Source organism: Colossoma macropomum, unplaced genomic scaffold (genome assembly GCF_904425465.1).
Source record: "Colossoma macropomum unplaced genomic scaffold, Colossoma_macropomum, whole genome shotgun sequence".
In the NCBI taxonomy this organism is placed as follows: domain Eukaryota; kingdom Metazoa; phylum Chordata; class Actinopteri; order Characiformes; family Serrasalmidae; genus Colossoma; species Colossoma macropomum.
This window is the reverse complement of record NW_023494791.1, coordinates 38,416,927-38,428,982: the sequence shown is the minus strand read 5'-3', so window position 1 is coordinate 38,428,982 and position 12,056 is coordinate 38,416,927. Positions and strand designations below refer to the sequence as shown.

Genomic DNA, 12,056 nt, shown 5'->3' with positions numbered 1-12,056 from the left:
TCTCCTATGGAAATTGTCTGTACCTTCAGAAGTCATTCTCTTACGGTCCCTCAACACCAGAGGCATTCTCAAAAGAGACTGCACTTTCTGAGGAGACTCGAGCTTTGGGATTAGCCTAGTAATCTTGGTAAACCTTTACTCCTGCATCAGTGAGTGTGTTTACATGCACATAATAATCCAATAACCACAGAAAAATGCACATTTTGTGTGATTACATGCCATGAGCTCAATGTTCAAAAAAAGCCACAGCATGAAGTTTGAGTTTTTATGGCACCTCTTCTTCTGTGAGTTTATTGGTTGGTTGCAAAGCAGAAATCTGTTTGTCTGACTCATGTAGACCTGGTGTTTTCCCATTATCTGATTACCCAAGTGCATGTAAATGTGTTGATTGCTTTAGTCTTTAGTCTCCAGCTGCTTTATAGTGTGGTTTGGTAACATGACAGCACAGGGCCTCAAACCTCAAAAAAATCATCGCCTGGTGTAGGAAGAAGATATAGTCCATTATCATGCATGCTTCACATCTAGCCCATGCCCAAGTCATCCCCACACCCTCTCTTCAACACTTCTACAACATCATAGCACACAGCTAGTTCCCAACATCTGTTGGTGCATGTTGGAGAAAGTTGGGTGTTATGCAAGCAGTAGGCCTTTCAGAGCAAGATAAAGTCACTGATTTGAAAAAAACTCTTTACATTAAAACTTGTATTTGAAGTATGGTTAGTATTGGTTAGCATTGGTTAGTTATTGGTTAGTAAATGAGATATACTTCTGTTTTTGCAGACACATACCATGCATATCACGTGGTTGTAGTACCGCGTTGAATGGCTTTCTTTAAGGATGAGCATGATACTTGACATTCACTCCAGGCTTGGGGGCATTATGTGGTCTTGAGTGCTGACATTCATCCATCAGATGATTTATTTGTCCCAACAAGTTCTTCTGGTTGTATAGCATCATTCTCACGCAGAGTATTCAGTGATGCATTTTTTGTGGCTTTGTTGGTATTCAGCATCCACAGTGATTCACATCACCCCTAGCAGTCAGTAGAAATTAAATAGAATGTTAGTCACCAATATACAACCCCATTTCCAAAAAAGTTGGGACACTGTGCAGAACGTAAATAAAAACAGAATGCAACAATATGCAGAATGTAACAAAATGCTACGAAGACAACATATCAAATGTTGAAACTGAGAAATTTTATTGTTTTATGCCCATTTTGAATTTGATGCCAACAACAAGTTCCAAAAAAGTTGGGGGATGGCGGCATGTTTACCACTGTGTTTCATCACCTCTTCATTTAACAACACTCTGTTCTCAGTGTTTGGGAACTGAGGAGACCAGTTGCTGTAGTTTTAAAAGTGAAATGTTTTCCCTTTCTTGTTTGATATAGGATTTCAGCTGCTCAACAGTTCGGGGTCTCCTTTGTCATATTTTTCATTTCATAATGTGCCAAATGTTATCAGTGGGTGACAGGTCTGGACTGCAGGCCAGTTTAAAACGGAGCAATGCTGTTGTAATACATGCAGAATGTGGTTTGGCATTGTCTGGCTGAAATAAATAAGGCGTTCCCTGAAAAAGACGTCATCTGGACATTAATGGGGCCTTCACAGATGTGCACGTCACCCATGCCATGTGCACTAATGCACCCCTATACCATTATGAATACTGGCTTTTGAACTGTGCACAGTTCCATGATTTCCAACGAAAGTTTCAAATGTTGATTTGTTGGACCACAGGACACTTTTCCACTTTCCCCCAGTCCATTTAAATAAGCTTGGGCCTAGAGAAGGCAGCGGCATTTCTGAATTCTGTTTATATATGTTTTTTTCTTTGCGTTTTAGAGTTTTAACTTGGATTTGTGGATGCAACGACTAACTGTTTTCCACAGGTTTTCAGAGGTGTTTCTGAGCCCATGCAGTGATTTCCAGTACAGAATCATGTCTGTTTTTAATGCAGTGCCGTCTGAGGGCAAAGATCATGGCCAGCAAATACTGTTTTTTGGCCTTGTCCCTTACGTACAGAGATTTCTCCAGATTCTCGGAATCTTTTAATGTTCTTATGTACCGTAGATGATGAAAAGCAAAAGTGCTATTTTATGTTGAGAATTGTTAGTCTTTCACAGAGTGGTGAACCCTCCCCATCTTTACTTCTGAAAGACTCAGCCTCTCTGGGATGCTTTCTTATACCCAATCATGTTACTGACCTGTCAACCACCAGGTGTTTTTTTAGCATTACACAACTTCACCAGCCTTTTGTTGCCCCCATTTTTGGAATGTGCTGTTGCCATCAAATTCTAAATGGGCATATATTTTTCAAAAAACAATAAAATTTTTCAGTTTCAACATTTGATATGTTGTCTTTGAAGCATTTTCAAATAAATATAGGCTTTAAATCATTTGCACATCATTGCATTTTGTTTTTATTAACATTTTGTCCCAACTTTTTTAGAAATGGGGTTGTAAGTGTTTTACATAATAAATATAAATATTCATATTCATAAATGTCTATTCTGACACAAATCCTACTTTTGTAATTTAGCTAGGGAAATGGCAGTAATGGCAAAATAGCTACAATAAAATGAGAACACTGCAATCACCATGGCCTGGAGATAGATCAGCACAAGATCTCTTTCACTGAAAGATGACCTACTGCTATAAAACAGTCTCAGCTGCAGCAAACTTTAGTGCAGAGGTGCCAAAAAAAAAAGCCACCTCCCTCTTCCTGTCTGTTTATACGAACTCGCATCTGCAAACGCACTTTCTCTGGACTGTATATTGGAAGTGTTCCAGTTCAAGTAAAATGTACTTAATCCACTTTCCTGCTTCCTTGCAGTTTCTCATGATGTTAGAAACTAGAATGTCAACATACCTTTGGGGAAGAGCAACATTGTAATTTAATTCTGAATGGTGCTTCAAGTACAAGCATACAAGATAGCCTGAGCTTTTAAATGAATGGCAACTATGTATGAACAGACCTGTCAGACAAGTTTTGTTTGGGAATCTTTTTTTTTTTCCATTCTTAGCCTTAAAAACTGTTGGGCAGAAAATACATTCATCTTTACTACTTTTTAACACAAGACAATTTTTCTCCCAGTCACTACTATGCTGCACTATTATGCTGCTTTTTCAATTAGAAACTTGCCTAACAAAGCTGGCTATGATTCTGCCCCTCTCTCTGTTGAATGTCTCTAGGCATTGAAAGAGAATGGCAGTGACGGTGTCCAGTGACTTGTCTATCAGCGTAAGCGAAGACCACATTGTGAAAAAGTTAACGGACAAACAGGAGATCTTGAGAGAGAGCATACAGAAAGGGGAACCCAAGGCAATGGGGGTAAGTGATTGTGTCAAGAGGAGATCAAATACCATTTGAGCCTCGTCTTGGTTTTTATTCACATTTCCAAAGAATCCTCTAACAATCACTGGGTCGTTCCACAGTAACTTGCCTTGGGGCTGTCAGTTGATCACCTTTTCATGAAAAGTTTAAGCAAAACTTTAATTCATGCAAGCATGCAAAATTTCAGAACTGTGCTCTGCTTAGTTTTTAACCTATGAATTTAAAGGTTATCACATTGTCAGTATTGAGTATAACTGCTTAAACCGAACTGAACTGAAATATTATATTTATGTCAGATTTTGCAGCATTTCATCCCTGAAAGTTGTCCGTTTTTAAAATAATTCTTGCAAAAATAATTTTATATATCAGGTTTTACGCAGTGTTTCTACATTTCTAGCAAATCTTGTAATTCTAAATGTAACATATGAAGCTGTACCATAAGTTTAAATTGGTTTCACAAGTAAAAATTAATTTCCTTCCATTTGTTTCTAAATAAAAAAAGTGATTTTATGTTGACATAAAATTTACTCCTTCATTATTTAAAGTTTTGTACATAATGTATTTTACTATTGTGCATCTCAGTAAAATAAATCATGTACAAAACATTAAATAGTAAATGAGTTATTGTATATCTGTACATTTTACATAATGATAACGTTACTTTTTATTTAGAAAAAAATGTTTACTTGTGAAATCATTTTGAACTGATGGTGTTGCTTCATACGTTACATTTACAATTACAAGGTTTGCTAAAAAAGTAGGAACACTGCATAAAACCTGATATATTATGCATGGTGACTCTTGCTGAGGCACCCAACATGCGTCCTGTTTTACTGGCCATGAAAACTATTTTCTTACTTTCCAGCTGCAGCAAGCATCTTCTCAAAGTATGAGAATATCATCTCCTAGGTCTTAAAAATGTCATTGACATGTAACAGGATATGGGAAATAGCTTGAGGGTGTAATTAGCTTGAGGAAGTTTATTCTGAGGAAGCAGTATGAGTTTTAATTTTTTTTCATTGTTTGAGCAATAAGGTACAATAGAGAAAGCAGAATGTGACCAAAACTGTTCTGAAACAAAAGAATTTGCAGGGAAAGTGAGCCCAGAAAGGGCTTGTATAAAGTACTTTCTCTCAGAGAAAGAAAAAAAAATATATAATTAATCTAAATTAAATAAAAACACATTAAACCAATTGCAACAATTGCAGAATGTGTTCGGTATTTTACATTTGGGCTTATAAGAATAAAAGTAGATGAATTTTAACCTGTTTTTTGAAGCTTATATGACTTTATTAGATGAGGTGGTGTTTTGGAAAAGTGGATGAGACTTTACATAATAATGAGCTGGAGTGACCATTCTAACAATAATTTCTGATAGATGTGTAGACAACTGATGTTACTTTTGAAAGTGCTGGCCCTGGTAATATTGCAATAAGAGATAAATCTAGGTGTAATACAAGTTAAGAAGTATTTTTTGTGGCAGTATGAATTTGATTCTTCTGCCGACACCGATATTTTTTGCTAATTTGCTATTTTGCTATTTGTTTGAAATTAAGAAAAAATACTCTTGCTGGCACAATTTGTCATCAGTGAGTACTGACAAGAAATTTAGTACAGTGGACCCGAGTTAATGTGTGACTAGACAAACACACTGTTGGAACACTGTCAATGCCTTTTTTTGTTTTTAGGGCTGCAAAGTATATATGAACTTTTTTTAATGTTGAGGAATAATTTATTAGCTTTAAACCAGTGAATGATACCTGATACCAGATGGGAATAGATGAGATTAATTTATAACCATCTTTCTCAGACAGAAAAATATTGGTGTCATCAGCAAACAAAATAAAGAATACATTCTTTGCGTCCAAATAAAGATCATTAACATATATTAAAAACAATAGGGGCTCCAATATTGAGCCTTGAGGAATTCCACATCTATGTGAACAAGAGATCTGCCATGAAACACACTGTTTTCTATGTGATAAATAGCTTTTTAACCATTCTAACTCCAAATTCTGAATGCCTTAATATGGTAACTTCTGTAGCAAGATACAATGACTGTTATTAGCTATTAGACTCCTATGGGTTTTTCATTATCAAGTGCACTAGAAATTTTCTCAGTTAGCTCGACCAGGGCCATGGAGGGAGAATGTTTTTCCCGGAAACCATACTGGTGGCGGTATAATAGTTTGTATTTATCAAGATGACAAATGATTTGGTTGTAAACATGTTTTTCATAATATTAGAGAAAGCTGTGGGGTCGTCTGATTTATATAATGGGATAACTTTTGCCCATTTAGGGAAATGCACCACCCATTTAATTGGGCTATATCCTTGCATTTATTCTGACCCAGCATATGGCTAGGTCCTCGGCCCAGATCTGGGCTCACACTGTAAAGTAAGTAGAACTAATGGATGTGGCCCAAATCTGGCCCAACAACATTGTTGGTCAATAACATTCATGCCAGCATTGGTCCACAAATATAGACACAAGGCAAAACTGTATGAAGTTGTCCAGGATCTGGCCCTGAATTTGGTCCACATGCCTAACATCTGGCCAGTAGTCAAGCAACACTTGTGTAGGAAAGCCAGAATTGGCCCAGAATTGTTTGCTATCTGAGCAGTAATTAGGGACTGGTTGATAAGGTGAAGTAATAGTTTTGATAATGATGGGAGACATTTCTTTTAATAACATTGGCTTGAAATCATTCATACTAGCAGCAGTGTTCTTGAGTTTGTTCATAACATTATTCAGTTCCATTAAGGTTACAGGCCAAAATTTAAGAGCATTAAGTGCTGGTGAAGAGTATGGTTTTGACAGCCACGTATGAGGTATTTGTTGGCTACAGGAATGAAAAATGGCTCCATTACGATTTAGGAACCATTCTACCACTCTATGTTTTTGTGGTTTGTTTGCATCTTTATGGTCAGTAAATTTATATAGGACAGAATATGTATTGGGTTCTAGGTTTGGGTGGTATCCCCCTTTTTTTAATACCTTCCTTTATTTGGTTACTAAATAAGTGAACATATTGCATGGTTTTCAAGGCATCATTCAATAAATGTCAAACCATCTGTCTAAGAATTGCTAAATGTTAAGGAGTGCTGCAAACTAGGAGAGAGGAGTTGGTTAGCATTAGCTTAGCTATCATGATAACAGCTCTGCTCACCAAAGAACATTTTTGATTCTGGCTAACTAACACTGACAGGAGATGATAATGATCCAGATCTGAGGGAATGACTATGAGCAACTGGTGTTCAAGTGACAGAAAGGCAAAACTAAACCTGTTCTGTGGTTCTTAGGATTTGTTAAAGTTAAAGTTAGCTTAGTCACAGAGTGCCACACATCACAGTACAGGTTCAAGTCTTACTGATGCTCTGTTGAAAAAAAGTGTAGATGATACAATGTCTGAGTGAACACAAGTTGAGTGACTGGTGTTGGAGTGACAGGAAGACAAAATTGAACCTGTTATGTGGTGTTTGGGACCGTCACTGTTATTACATGATCACCTTATCGCAATCATTTTAGAGGATCGCAACTGTTTGAGATGAAAGCAGTCATGTTCCACAGTCACATTATGCCGCAGCAAGCAAAGTGTGAATTGGATGAGCTGGGTTGAGGCAAATAAATGTAAAATATAAGAAATCAGCAAAGCAAAAACTTTTAACTTGGTGCTCTAACAAATTTATAGGGCAGTGTAAGAAATGTTTCTTTTTTGGCATGTGTGCTAGCAGGATGAGTGTTTTTTGCTTGTATTTTCACTTGTAAGAAAGTATGTGTTAGCTACTAAGTGTTAGTGTTTGCTACTAAGGAAACATAGCAAGGAAACAAGATGGCTGATCTGCTAATTTGGCCATTTTAGGCTTGTACTTTAATAGTTTCAGACAGTGAGCAAAAAATAATTAAATCACTAATCACAGTCATTTATATGACAATTAATCGTCAGCTGAACTTCATAACCGTGACAGCCTTATTTGGTACTGGAGCATTTGACTAAGCTAGCACTTAGTAAGCAGGCCAAACATGCCACCCCACAGCACAGGCTCAGTTCCAGCTAACTGATGCTAAAATGACACCTGTTTAAAGGATATCTGAGAGACTAGTGTCAGAGTGAAACCTACCACACCACCAATCACTGAGCCCTTCTATAATATAAATGGTGGAATTGTAGCTTTTCACAAGAACATTACCTCTCAAAAAAGGATACAGATTTTGTGTGACCTTATAAAGATTATTTTAGAAGTGTTTTTATTTCTTTAGTGATCTAGTATGTTTATATTCTTCTTATACAAATACATAATGTTTAGAAAATAATGAACACTGAAGGATTAATAGCTCATAACCAAACAGAAAGGTTTGAAGGAAATAGTATTATTCTCTTGTGAGAAAACATAGGCAATTAGGACAATTTGGTGTAGCTTTAAATATTACCTGTGAAAATTCAGAATTTATAGAAATGTAGGAAAACTACATACAACCTACATTTTGCAAACATTATTTTGAAAAACTGAAGAAAGATTAACTATGTGGAGCACAGATTACAATTTTTGCATGGTTTGATGCATGAAACTGATGTTTTAGCTTATTGTTGAAGGTTAAACTGGTGCTCTGTCTCTTAGGTTTCTCAGGTGATGCTGGGATATCTAGTCATCACTTATTCTATTCCACTGCTCTCCGGTGAGTTCACAGAAATTGTCAGGTTTGGTGTGCCATGGTGGAGCGGCATATCGGTAAGACACATTGATTTCAATCTGATCACTTGTGCTATTTAATTGAAAGCTAGTATACTGGCCCAGAGAAATCTTGATATCAGTTGCAATGAACTTAGTGGTACTTAAAAGCACTATCACGATCCTCTCTTTCCAGTTTGTTATTGCAGGTGCTTTTGCCTTAGTAATGGAAAAACGCAACAGCATAAAACTGGTGAGTTAAAATAATCATTATTTCAGGTAAAACAGCCAGAGAAGCATTGCTCAGCTGATTAATTTATACATATATATATATATATATATATATATATATATATACATATATATATATATATATATATATATATATATATATATATATATACACACCAAACAGGCATAACATTATGACCACCTCCTTGTTTCTACACTCATTGTCCATTTTATCAGCTCCACTTACTATATAGTGCACTTTGTAGTTCTACAATTACAGACTGTAGTCCATCTGTTTCTCTGCATACTTTGTTAGCCGCCTTTTACTCTGTTCTTCAGTGGTCAGGACCCCCATGGACCCTCACATAGCAGGTACTATTTGGGTGGTGGATCATTCTCAGCACTGCAGTCACACTGACGTGGTGGTGGTGTGTTAGTGTGTGTTGCACTGGTCTGAGTGGATCAGACACAGCAGTGCTGCTGGAGTTTTTAAACACCACGGTGTCACTGCTGGACTGAGAATAGTCAATTAACCAAAAATATCCAGCCAACAGCATCCTGTGGGCAGCGTCCTGTGACCACTAATGAAGGACTAGAGGATGATTAGCTCATACTGTACAGCAAGAGATGAGCTCTCGTCTCTGGCTTTACATCTACAGGGTGGACTAACAACGCAGGTGCATCTAATAGAGTGGACAGTGAGTGGACACAGTGTTTAAAAACTCCAGCAGCACAGCTGTGTCTGATCCACTCGTACCAGCACAGCACACACTAACACACCACCACCACATCAGTGTTACTGCAGTGCTGAGAACGATCCACTACCCAAATAGTACCTGCTCTGTGAGGGGGCCATGGGGGTCCTGACCCCCAGGTTTTTCTCTCCGAATTACCATTGAACAAAGTCTCAGACATCAGGCAGCACATTCATTACCACACATTTTCTGTGAGGGAGCTTTCAGAGGCATTAAAATCATCAGACATCTGGTTCCTATCAAGACCAGTGTGAACAATTCTGACTCAGGAAGTTTCTCTAAAATTCTGAATTTTAAAATATAATATACTTAAAAATTAGACCTCTCTGAATGACTTTGTTTACATCTTAACCATTTAATTACGCAGAAATGGAAAAAAATATGTGACATTTCCCAATGGGTGTCCAACACAATAGTGGAGAAAAGGGAAAGTAAATAGGTTGCGGAAGGACACCTGTATGATTTCTCGTTACTTTGCTGGTCATCATGTTTGCTCTGTTCCTTTGCAGCAGATGTTAAACTTCATCAGTTCATTTCCACTCACTGTTTCCACAACAGTCAAATTTTAACACTGTTGTCAGCATGTTGACAAGTGAAATGGAGAAAGTGAGTTAGCGATTGTAAGCTTTTGTCTGTCTGTCTTCTGTCTCTAGGTTCTTACGTGCTTGGCAGTCACAGTGCTGGCTGCTTTCATCTCAGTCATCGCACTTATCTTCTACGTTGTTGACATTTTTAAGAACTCAGAAACAGAATGCCATTCCAACATGGACCACTTATGCGACGAACTGCATTATGCTAATGTATGTTTAAGAGCAATGAATATAACCTTTCAGTTCGGTTACCTTTACATATTTAAGCCTGTGCAATATGGTGAAAATATCATGACAATTCAAGACATTTTCATGATTCACAACATCTAAGATTTGATAAGTTGAAGCAGAAAAAAAACAATACTGCCACAGTTTACAATACTTTACTAAACCTATGAATACAATCAACTTTTTGAAGATTTCACAAACTGTGCTGTACAAAATCTAATTAAACAGTCCTAATAATTTTATAAGGAAACATACAGTTTGTCAGTTTTCTTTAACCCTCTGGGGTCTAAGGACATTTTTTGCATATCTTCTTAAATTCACGTTTAAAGTCACTTGCATATAACATGAAACCCTTATCGTCACTGTCCAAAGAAAACCATGTATCTCCATTTTTGTCAATGTTTATTTTTCTACATGATATCAATACACCAGCTCTCCTTCAGGTTGTGTGAAAATTTTATTATAAATGAACCAATAGAAATGCTCTAAATCACTTGGAATAAAATTTCTTTACATTAACTTACATTAAAAGGTAACAGTGTTTTGCCTTTTCCTGTAAAGTTAGTATTTTGGAGATACTTGTTTTTCTTTGGACAGCATCGATATGCTTCATATTAAAATGCTCCACCACTGTTTTCCAAAACAATAAGTCTCAAATTCTTTGCGTGCCATTTCATGTGTGTCCTATGGCAACTGAATGAAGAATGAAGGGTTTCCGATGTGATTTCCTGAGGGTCTATTGGTCAGTTTGTCACAAAATGCCCACAAAATGTAGACAGAATCCACCAATTATACATGGTGAGAGGTAAATGACGTGTATCTCAGCCCCTCTTCATAGCCTCATAACTCCGGATGTGAGTCACAAACGATCTGGAGATACGATGGAATGGAAAGGGCGACTCTACAGATTCAGGAAATGTTTGAACCAAATTTCTGCACTGTATTATCGCAAAGATAGAGTAACATATATTGAAACATCAAATTTGACGTAAGTTAGTGGACCCCTGAGGGTTAAATACTGATGCTAACCCTGATATGTGTCATGAAAATGTTTTCTATTGTTGGTACCTTTTTAAACAATGTACACTAATCAGCAAGGACACACTGATATTTTGAGAGTTACTCTTTTTATCGTCCTCAGATGTTCAGCAAAGAAATGAAGTCAATTCTCACCTGCCTCAACGTGGTACAGACTGTCATCTCCTCTGCTTTCTCATACATACTCTACAATGAAAGGAAACGGTTTATAAGCTACAGGGTAAGAGCAGTACATCAAAAATTCACAGCTTCTCTCCACTCCTTTCTGTTATGAATGCATTTCTCCATTGTAGTTAATAAAGGGTTAAAAACAAAGTTCTGCTTGAAACCCAATATTGCCGCAACTCTCAGATGTTCAGTTTGTTCAAAGGTTCATGCAGTGCTCATACAGTCTGGTGTTGGTCAATCTGTAACCTAATCTGACTCCAGCGATGGGCAAATTCCAGAATCCAAATGCGTTCTCCATTTCCCAAAACATCTGCAATGTTCAGTACTTTTTTCGCTTCCTTCAATGAATTCTCAAATGACGGGCCTTTGTCTTCTGTCTCTTAACAGACGTCTAAAACTGGAAAACCCAGAATGTAGTCTTAATGGGTTAAATGTTGTCAGCGCTGGGAGTGAAAAACAAACGTTTAGTAATGATTGGTTTTGTTTACAAAAGTGCTCAGACTCCATTCGATCCCCGAGTGTGAGAGAGAGCACGGCTGCCTTGATTCTTTCCAGCTGTTCTTTATCGAATATTACAACCGCAGAGTGTTGGCTACAGCTGTGCATGCCTAATTTGGAACAGCTGAAGAATAAAGCCCAAAGTATTGGGCTTTGTAATGTATTTGAACAAATGAAAATAGGTATAGATAGAAACTTGCTTTATAAAGCAATGCATTATTTAGTCTCTTTTTATACACATATGATGCTGTCTAATCCATATGTTGGAGGTCAGAACTCACAACCCTTTTCTTTCTCTTTTAAAGCTGGTGAATTGAAGATCTCCTGTTCATCAAAAAACTGGACTTCAACCAACAGATGCCACACATCTACATTTCAAGTTTATTATACTTATTCTTAAATATGTTACTTTATGGTATGTTTTGACATATATTTTTGATTATTTCAGCATTTTATAAAAAACATGCATTCAACATTTGAAACTGCAGTACAGTTACATTAAACAGTATTGTTAAAGAGTTAAATTTCAGCTGTAAAGAGA

General features: G+C 36.9%; 1 protein-coding gene across 1 annotated transcript in view; it reads left to right on the top strand.

Moving 5' to 3' along the window:
* The window catches only part of tmem176 (transmembrane protein 176), a 17,499-nt gene extending 5,443 nt beyond the window's left edge, over positions 1-12,056 (top strand). The window contains exons 2-7 of the mRNA XM_036575033.1: positions 3,195-3,333; positions 7,957-8,067; positions 8,204-8,260; positions 9,647-9,793; positions 10,953-11,069; positions 11,821-12,056. Coding sequence (XP_036430926.1) covers positions 3,208-3,333; positions 7,957-8,067; positions 8,204-8,260; positions 9,647-9,793; positions 10,953-11,069; positions 11,821-11,832 — 570 coding nt within the window. The 5' untranslated portion in view covers positions 3,195-3,207 and the 3' untranslated portion in view covers positions 11,833-12,056. The remainder of the gene's footprint in view (positions 1-3,194; positions 3,334-7,956; positions 8,068-8,203; positions 8,261-9,646; positions 9,794-10,952; positions 11,070-11,820) is intronic.